The sequence below is a fragment of the Euphorbia lathyris genome, chromosome 10 (assembly GCF_963576675.1).
Source record: "Euphorbia lathyris chromosome 10, ddEupLath1.1, whole genome shotgun sequence".
NCBI classification, from domain to species: domain Eukaryota; kingdom Viridiplantae; phylum Streptophyta; class Magnoliopsida; order Malpighiales; family Euphorbiaceae; genus Euphorbia; species Euphorbia lathyris.
Window position 1 is genome coordinate 61,171,516 of NC_088919.1, and position 9,866 is coordinate 61,181,381.

The 9,866-nt window shown below is 32.3% G+C and overlaps 1 protein-coding gene across 1 annotated transcript; it reads right to left on the reverse strand.

Moving 5' to 3' along the window:
* Window positions 1-2,180: 2,180 nt before the first annotated feature.
* LOC136208382 (uncharacterized) lies at window positions 2,181-8,143 on the reverse strand. The gene is made up of 11 exons (XM_065999229.1): window positions 7,970-8,143; window positions 7,784-7,878; window positions 7,647-7,704; window positions 5,919-6,110; window positions 5,526-5,602; window positions 5,357-5,439; window positions 3,538-3,589; window positions 3,380-3,448; window positions 3,177-3,263; window positions 2,863-2,927; window positions 2,181-2,777 (listed from the first exon to the last, which is right to left on the reverse strand). The coding sequence occupies exons 1-11, from the start codon at window positions 8,112-8,114 to the stop codon at window positions 2,708-2,710; spliced, it is 993 nt and encodes a 330-aa protein (XP_065855301.1). The 5' UTR covers window positions 8,115-8,143; the 3' UTR covers window positions 2,181-2,707.
* Between the last annotated feature and the right edge of the window lie 1,723 nt (window positions 8,144-9,866).

Sequence of the window (9,866 nt, forward strand, 5' to 3'; positions counted from 1 at the left end):
TGATGTTCCTGATGCAAATAAAAAATCTCAACAGTGTCTTGTGATTTTTTTTTGCGTAGTTCAGTCTTTGCATTAATTATCATTATTTGTAATAACATCATGATTATGAGTAGCTACTTCCATTTAAGGTAAAAAAATAATTAAACAATTGCCTCTCGTATGAATAATAGACTGTCATTTTGCTGCTGGTGGCATAAGGAAAAACTGTTGCAATGAATCTAATATCTCTCGAAACATAAATTTTTTATGTTGCCAAATCATACATCTTCCATCCTTTCCGCCCTAGCGAATCACCCAAATACACCCATTTATATGATCTAGCTGCAAAATTATCTTTTTATGGATGAACATCTAGCACATATCCTTGGGAACCAAACACCCTAAACTTGTCCTAAATAGGATTTTTCCCATATAAAACTTCATAAGGATTTTTCTATTTTAATACTCTAGTAGGGGAAATATTTAGCAATCTAATCACATGTAAAAGTGCTTCCCGCCAAAACTTGTTAGACAATTAAGCTCAAGGACCTATGTCTTCGCTCTACTATCCCGTTTTGTTGTGGGGGGTATAAATGCATGTCTTTTGACGTAATAAAATACCATATTTACCTAATATTTCTTGCATACTATGATTGACAAACTCAGTTCCATTATTTGTTCTTATTTGTTTAACAGAAACACTAAATTGTGTTTTAACCATTTGAATCAACTTTTCATTCAACAATGGTACTTGAATTTTTTTATCTTATACAAAATAGTCCAAATAATTATAGACATACCATCCACAATGGTTACTATGAACTTATCCCTTGAAATTGACTTTCATCTATAAGGCCATCAACAGTCAATGTGTAGCAAATCAAATACTTTTATTGACTTTATATCACTGTTACAAAAAGAACCTCTTACTTGCTTACCTAACACACAAACATCACTGCCGATTCCTCTTGTCTTCCTCTCTCTATCAACATCTTCAAGTTTTTCTCTCTTGTGGATCTACTTTAAGGAGGAAGAAGGAAGTTCCTTCTTCCTCCTCTCAACGGGTTAGGTTTGTTGTAATTTTTTATTGTATTTCTTTTCGGTAAGTGTATATATTTTATTGAATTTCATTATCCGTTTGAATTGTATCTGTTCTCCATTATTCTACTATTTATACCTTTTTCGGATTTAGCAAGAACGGAAACGATTTATTTTATACGTGGATCAATATATCTACGTGGTTGCAACAAACGAAAGGACTCAGATCCGAATGTTCGAAATGGTCTAAATGATGAAGATTCGATTGCAGTTGCTTTTCTGCGAATTTGGATTTCGATGAAGTATATGTTTTTTTTTTTGTTTTTTTGTGAATTTTGTACCTTTTATGGATTTTTATGCTTTTTGTAGTCATTTTCATCCCATTGTGGATTTTGTAAGGTTTTGTACCTTTCCCGTTTCTTGTTGTACTTGTTCTTTTCATATTTAATGAAGATATATGCATTCTCATAAAAAAAAAAAAAAAAAAACACACAAACATCACAATTGTCAATTCTGTCTATATAAGTGAATTCTCATATATGTTTTAATTTCTTACTAGCCATATGACCTAATCTTTTATGCCAAAGCTCTATTTTGTTTTTGGTAATTACTACACTGCTATCAAATCAGCCAATAATGTATGTCTTTTTCTCCGTAGCCTTAGAAAAGGATGTGATTGATACATAATACATACCATTATATACTAACCATGTAGTTGATATGACACGAACACGACACTAATCCAATAATTGACATCCCTACAACATCCTTCTCCTTCACTCATTGACAGGAGGTTCTAAAATTATTTTGAACTAAATTTCGAAGGCTGGACGAGGCTCCAGCCCCGACTATCCCCCCTTGGTTCCGCTCCTAGTGGAATCACACAGTTGATGCATGAATTTCTTTTCGAGAGTTTTGTAATCCTTTTATTTTTTATGATTTTGGTGAAATTTAACAATTTTATTTTGTTTAATTTGTGTTTTAGGTTGTTTTGTGACATTTTTTCTTCTTTTTGTTTTTAATAATACCTCGAGCCTAATTGTTAGAGTTGTATCGAGAGGTGCCAACCTAATCGGATGTCTGACTCAACTTCTATTTCTAGCTTTCAATCTTTCAGTTAAAGGAAATGTTAAATTTTTTAAATAAAAGTATGTATCAAAATATATAAAAACAAAATCAAATTATAGAGATTCACATGATAAATTGTGACAAATACAAGGCTCGGATACACTCAAATCGGAGGAACAATACCTAAACCGAAAGATGCTCCAGAATCTTTTTGATTGCTTCACTTCATAACTATGAAAATCTTAGCCTCACCCTTTACTTTACTCCATAGGGATGTTAACTCGGTCTTCCGTGCCTCAAATCAGTTGATGCTTTGACTCATTTCGATATAATCGGGATCAAATTATCTGATGGAGCTCAGCTCCTTCTTTCTAATATTCTTTCATTTTTTATGGTTTTTTTTTTTGCTTTGAATATTATCGTTTTGTTTAGTTTCTTTTCCTCTATAATATTCTCTTTCTTTTAATATATTGGGTTTGGCTATCAGTTCGGTCTGAGGTGGGTGCCAACCTAATTAGGATGTTCTTCCTCCGTTCTTACTTTTTCAAAAACGTGAAAAAAGATAATAAGAAGTTTTAGAAAATATACTAAAATCTTATTCATTTAACTTATTCTTTTGTTGCTAATTTGTAATAGCTGAATTTTCTCCATTAAGCACTTGATATTCTCCATTCTCTATAGGATCCTTCTCACTGTTCAACAAATTAACCAAAAAAAAAACAATCTTTAGAATGAGAAAAAGATAATCAACTTATACATAAATTACAACATACTTACGTCGTTGAATAGATGATTAGACCAACCGCTACAACCGCAAAAGCAACAAAATATAACCAATCAACCTGCAAATCGAAACTATAAAATTATGTCCAAATGAATCCCAACTGCAAGTGGCGGAAACAAAATCAAATATTCGGAGTCAATAGATAAAAATTTAGCAATAAAAACAGATTGTTTAAGGGGATTAAGATCAGCAACGGAAAATTTGTCTACATTCTTGAATTAGCAATGAAACTTTTATATGTAGCGACGGAACTTTACATGTAAATTTAATTTTCGTTATTTTCTCCCGTAATGTATCTTCTAATTACCTCTTGGTGGTAAAACAATATGCGAAAAACAACTGCCCACATATCAACTGTGAGGATAGAGAGATTGAACATTGTGGCTCCACTCAACTGTATGCATAAAACATCGATTTTTTGTGTCGGATTCTCAGAAAAAAAATCCCTAATTACTACAATAACGGGAGAAGAAGTTCGAAAAATTAATTCCATAACAACAAAGAATGTACCTTGAGAACAAAAACGGAAAAGGTATAGAACAAAAATTGTGACACCATGTAGCCTACAAGAGCTAATACCTGAAACACAAAACAAAACAAAACAGACATAAACATCAGCTAAAAAATCGAGACGTGCTTTTCGGGAATTCGTCGCAATTGCTACTTACAATGTCTGTAGACCATGTGACAGATTCCAAACTTTTCACCTCCAAAATAGATCTAAAATAAAGTTATAGAATACAATGTAATGAAGCCAATGACATAATTGTATCGATTTTTCAACGAAAAGACGGTAAGAAACAAATTAGTTATATATTTTAGTTAATTAAAATTTTAAACCTTGTAATATAAACTCTAAAATCTACAAATTAAACTCTAGGCCGTAATTTATAAACTCTCAACCCTAAAATATAAACCTTAGATCATAATTATTAATATTGGTCTGGTTAAAAACAAGGAAAAATAAAGGCAAAAAGCATCTTGAGGCCCCTGATCTTTCATTGTTTAGTGCATTAAGCCCTCGATCTTTTATTTAGACACATTGAGCCCCTGATCTTTCATTGTTTGATGCATTAAGCCCTCGATCTTTCATTTAGACACATTGAGCCATTGTTCTTTCATATATGGGTGTATTAGGCCATTCCGTAAATCAATTCATATATAGATGTATTAAGGGCCTGTTTGGTTAGGTTTATATAACCGCAACGTTTAGCATTTTCTCTGGACAATGCAGCATTTTAGAGCTTTTCACGAAAAGCTCATTTTTAGAGCTTTTCATGAACATCTGTTTGTAGTTGCTTGTTACTAATAAAATTATCCTTCTTATTTCTACAAAATTTGTTTCATTTTTAACCTTATTTTTATTTTTAGAACATAATTATCGAAAAATAAGGTTTTGTTGCGTTCAATAATTTTTTTTGTTTTTTATTTAAATTATTTTTATTAATTTATATAATACATTTTTTATTTTATAATTTATTTGTTGATTAATTTAAAACATGTCCATATTAGACATTTTAAATATTAACAACAACAGTTAAGTATAACTTTATCAAACACTAATAATTAAACAGCTAATAACAAACAATCAACAACAACAATAAACAACTTACTACAACCGCAAACAACTAACATCAACAACAACATCTTGTTGGAAAATTTTGAATAAAATTATATATTATTTTAAATACCAACAAACACCTCCTTTCATGAACAGTCGTGTTCATACGTGAACAGTCGTGTCTGTCCGTGTACAGTCGTGTCCGTTCGTGAAAAGACATATTATTTCGAGTTCTATTTATATAGAATGGATTGTCAAATTCATAAGTTGTTAGAAACTGCTAATACAGACCTCAAATTTGTCTAACTCTTTCCTTTTAATTTCTAGTTTTATTGTTCGTATATTTTTTTGTGTTCTTTTTGTTTTTTGGTTAATCACATCCAACACATCTATTAGCTAACAGTTGAATCAAACAGACGCTTAATACACCTATATATGAATTGATTTACGGAAGGTCCTAATACACCCATATATGAAATATCAAGGGCTCAATGTGTCTAAATGAAAGATCGAGGACTTAATGCACCAAGCAATGAAAGATCAAGGGCTCAATGGGTCTAAATGAAAGATCGAGGACTTAATGCACAAAACAATAAAAGATCAGGGGCCTCAGGATGCTTTTTGCCAAAAATAAAGGATCACAGATTAAAGGTTCAACCACGGGTTTCAATTGGGTTTAACCGGGATTCAAAAATTAGTTGAAAAATGATACTTTATTCACATTTAATACATTTTCAGTCAACAATTCCGTTAAAAAACTGCTGGCAAAGTTCCACCAATATTCTGTTAGTAATACGACGAATTTCGTCAAAGTTTACTGATAGACTACATTCCAATTCCGTTAGTAAATCGGTATTTTCTAGTAGCGTCCTAGAAGCAGTTCAACATCAGATTATCTTGTATTTCTTAATGCTAAAAAAGGATACATTTGAACCACACTCACAAGCAACCCGTAAAGCCCGACCATCGACACAACTTCGACACGATCCTTCTTCTTGACACAAAATTCCTGCATTTTCAAGGTATAAATATGCGTTTTCTTATTGTGATTTTGAAGTTACGTGAGTTTCAGATTTGCAACGATTTGAGGCTTACCACACCAACGTTGCTACAAGCAAAGAAAATAGTCCCTAGAATTACAAGTGTATCACCTAGTAGAGGCCTTGAACCACCTAAAACATTAAAAATATTAAACTTAGACATGTTCTTTATCACTTAATTTCAGTTCAACAATTTATCATTATTTATTATAATTATAATTATTTATTATCATTAATATTATTATTAGAACCATTATTATTTTTTGTAAGATTTTTATTTTAATTATTGCTATTTTTAAAGTCTAATAATATAATTTCAGTTCAATAACATTCAGTTCAGTTCAGTTTACTTAATTTCAGTTAAAAAGAACAGAGCATTCTCATTTAACAAAAATATACAACTATTGTTATTTACTGTTTATTATTGTTAAGAAGAAAGATCGGTCACCTGAGCTGCTAATTCCAGCATCAGAAAGGAGGACTAATCCAAGCCCGAGCACACAGAGTGCCGAACCAAATAATTGCCATGTGGAATAACGAGTGCCGAGGAAAAACCATGTGAGACCTATGGCCCATACTACTGCCCAGCAGTCCAATAATGTCACACTCGTAAGCGATGAGAACTGATATGCCTTATTTACTGCATCAAATCAGCAATAACATAACGGTTGACAACTTTAAAATGGAAAAATTTAAGAATTAAATTGTTTATAACCATATTTTTTTTAATTTTTAGAATCAATATTTTTCATAGCGTTTTTCTCTAAACAATCATTTTTTTCTCTTGACCATACAACACTTAATTTATATCAACCAAAAAGTTGAAAAATCAAAGTTCTTAGAATCTCATTTCCAGGGATGCAAACAGGACGGGAAATGCATTTCCCATCCCCATCCCCAACTAGTAATCCCCATCCCCGCAAGTTAGATGGGGGCAGATTTGTCATCCATCCCCATCCTCATTTAAAAACACTTTTCCCTATTCCACATCTCAATCCCTACGGGGAATCACCATTTATATTTTTAAAAAATCAGTATATATTTCTTTTATTTTCTCTTTCTAATTTTAGGTTTTTTTTGAAAGAAAGGCAGAGATACAATGCCTTTAGTTTAGTTTAGCTTAGGAAAAATATCCATTTAATCATTGGCTAATATTTTATTTATCTCATTTATTTTTTTATTTGAAAATAAGTCTATTTAATTTAAGTTAAATGTTATAAATTATAATATTTAAAGTATAATTTTAATTATAATAGGGAATAATTGGGGATCCGTTAGGATTCCCCATCGGGGATTAACGGGGCGGGGTTAGGGATCCCCATAGGACGGGGATACCATTCCTCATCCCCGTCCCATGAGGATTCTTATTGGTGATTCCTCGTTCCCGTCGGGACGGGTCACCGATGGGGACGGGGAATCCCTGCCCCACTTGCATCTCTACTCATTTCTATCGGCTCCACAAATTAACTACTATTAGAATGGTAAGAGGTTAAGGTCATGTTTGAGATAAAATTAAAGGTTTGAGCCACTTTAGAGATTTTGACTAGTCAAACCTCTAATAGTAGTGTTTAGCGGAGAGAGATTTGAAAGAGCTTATTGGGTCCAAAAAGCTCATTTTAGGAGCTTTTTCAATTAGCTTATTGTTTCATATTTTTTGAATGACATTTTTAGCCCTATTTACTATCCTCTAACTCCAAATAAAGACTTTACCATATTCTTATTTGTCATTTTACACAAACAACTATTAACAATCAGATAAATTTTACCAAACAAGTTTACACAATCACCTAATCAAATCAGCTAACCAAAAAGGTAATCAGCTACCAGCTAACATTTATTTACCAAACATGACCTAAGAGACTTTTGTGTCAATAAAGAGGAAAATTTTCATGTGCGATTTTAAAGTTCACGAGCCATAAAAAAAAGTAAGCCAAAGTTAATTCCTCCACAAATAAGAACGGACCTGCAAACTATGTTGCACGAATACGGACACGGAAACATATATGGACACGGAGACGAAACGCTACTAACTAGAAGTATCCGTGCAACACAGACTGTTAACCATGAACATATTTATCATTCTGCAATCTCAATTAAACAAATCATCTCCAGTTCTTAGTCATTAGAAAGACACATAAATTTCCATTGGAAACAAGAAGCATATATAGTTACTTACCAAGGTAATTGCCTTGAACATCAACAAATCCTAACAGAAGATACCAATACCAAGCAATCTACATCACAACCAAACCAAATTAAAACCTCAAAATCTCAGAAAAAACCCCCAAATTAATCACCAAAATAAGAACATACCCTTAGTTTCTGACCCCTGTATAGCAGAATGCTTCCATACACCAAAGCTAGAGCAAAGTAATTGAAGGAAGATTGAGTAATAGGTGCATTTACCCCTAAACCAAAAACCCACAAAAAAAATTAACAAAATTCAAACAAAAAATCAAAAGGGTATCTCGATCTTGATCTTAATCTTAATTTAGTTACCAAGATGAGCAAGTAAAGAAGAAAGGAAGCTGCAGAGAGCAAGAACAAAAGAAACAAGTTGACCCAAGAGAATCAAGTAGACTATTTTAAGACTAACTTTGCTTCTCCACCAGCTGATACTACAGATGCTTGATGATGAGTCCATTTTTTAGACTGCAAATAATGGTTAAAAAGAGAATAAATAGAGATGTAGCATCGTGGCTCAATACCATTGAGATCAGTGGCAGAGCCAGAGCTCAGAGTCTGGAGGGGCTCCATTGCATGAAGATTTTTTTTTTATTAATAGCTTTGATTCATAGTACTCAAATTAAAAATTTCAAATTTTTGATAATCTAAGGGTAAATTTGATCATAATTGAAAACATTAAGGTACAAAACAAAGATGTAAGGATAAGGTGCAAAAGTACTCTAATGTTTACATCTAAGATCAATTTTACCCCTAACGTCTAAAATGATGCAATTTTACCCTTAACGTTGGCAGCCAAAAGCAATTTTATCTCTACATAGGACCAATTGGATGTAAAGATTCTTTTAATTATTACTACAACCAACTATGCAAACTTAGTTTTATGTCATATAATTACATTCTACATTATAAGTACTAATTTTAACTATTTTGGGGGCTGCTCGGGACTGAACCACTGTTCATCAAGGGTGTTCCGGAGGGTCGGAGGGTCGAGAGACCCTCCCTTACCCCCTGGCTCCGCCCCTGATTGAGATATTGTCCATTTTGGTCCAAATCTAACACTTTGGACCTCACGGTTTTAAAACGTGTCTGCATGTATTGGATTCACATCTTAGAGCGTGTCCAATAGAGGTTGTTTTAAAGAGTGTCAAAACTTAACACATCATAGTACAATATAATATTTTATTAACTTAATCATCCACATCAGTCTTGACAATTTTTTTATTAAAAAAAATGCTCAAATGGTAAGCAACTTTAAAAGTTGACACAATAACTCGACAAATAATTACTTTATATATAATTTATTTTAATTATAAATATTGTCGATCAATAATGAAAGGATAGACTCATAAAAAAAGGTGCAAAGTTGCCAAAAAGTGATTGCTTAGCACAAGCCATCACTATAATAGTAGACACCATTTGAAAATTGTCAAACCCAATGCTACATCATTTGGCACTCTTTCAAGCAATCTCTATTGGGGATACTTTTACTAATAAGCCTTATTCACTATCTCTCTTTATTTCTGGTGTGAGATTTAGTTCATTTTTACCCAATCGTCTGTTGGAAAATTTGAATAAAATTATATATTAATTTAAAGACCAACAAACACCTCCTTTTGTGAACAACCGTGTCTGTCGTGAATAGTCGTGTTCGTACATAAACAGCTGTATCTGTCAGTGTATAATTGTGTTCGTTCGTGAGTAGACATATCCTTTCGAGTTCTATTTATATAGATTGGATTGTCAAATTCACATACGGTTAGAAAAAAATATTATTAGAATTTTTCCTGCTCTTTATCTGTTCACAGTGTTCTTGTTTTCTTGCTCAGGTAATAACGAGTCTACACACGGTTTGAGTTCACTTGCGTAATCTGTTGTACCCTGGGAGACGGTCGTCAATAGCGATATATGTCTTAAGGAAACTGTTAATATATGCTTCAAATTTGTCTAACTTTTTCTTTTTAATTTTTAATTTTATTGTTCATATGTTTTTCTGTTGGTTTTATTTTTTAGTTAGTCACATCCAACATTATCATTTCTTAAGGCTGCTTCTGGTCTAGGTCGACTACCCACCCTGACTGGGTTGTTACAAAAAGATGTCAACTTTTTGATTTGATGAGCAGAGCTTTAAAAACTTGAATTAATATTTAATAATGGAAGAGTTCAGTTTTTTTTTTTTATATTAACATTTAATAATGGAAAAGTTTAGTTT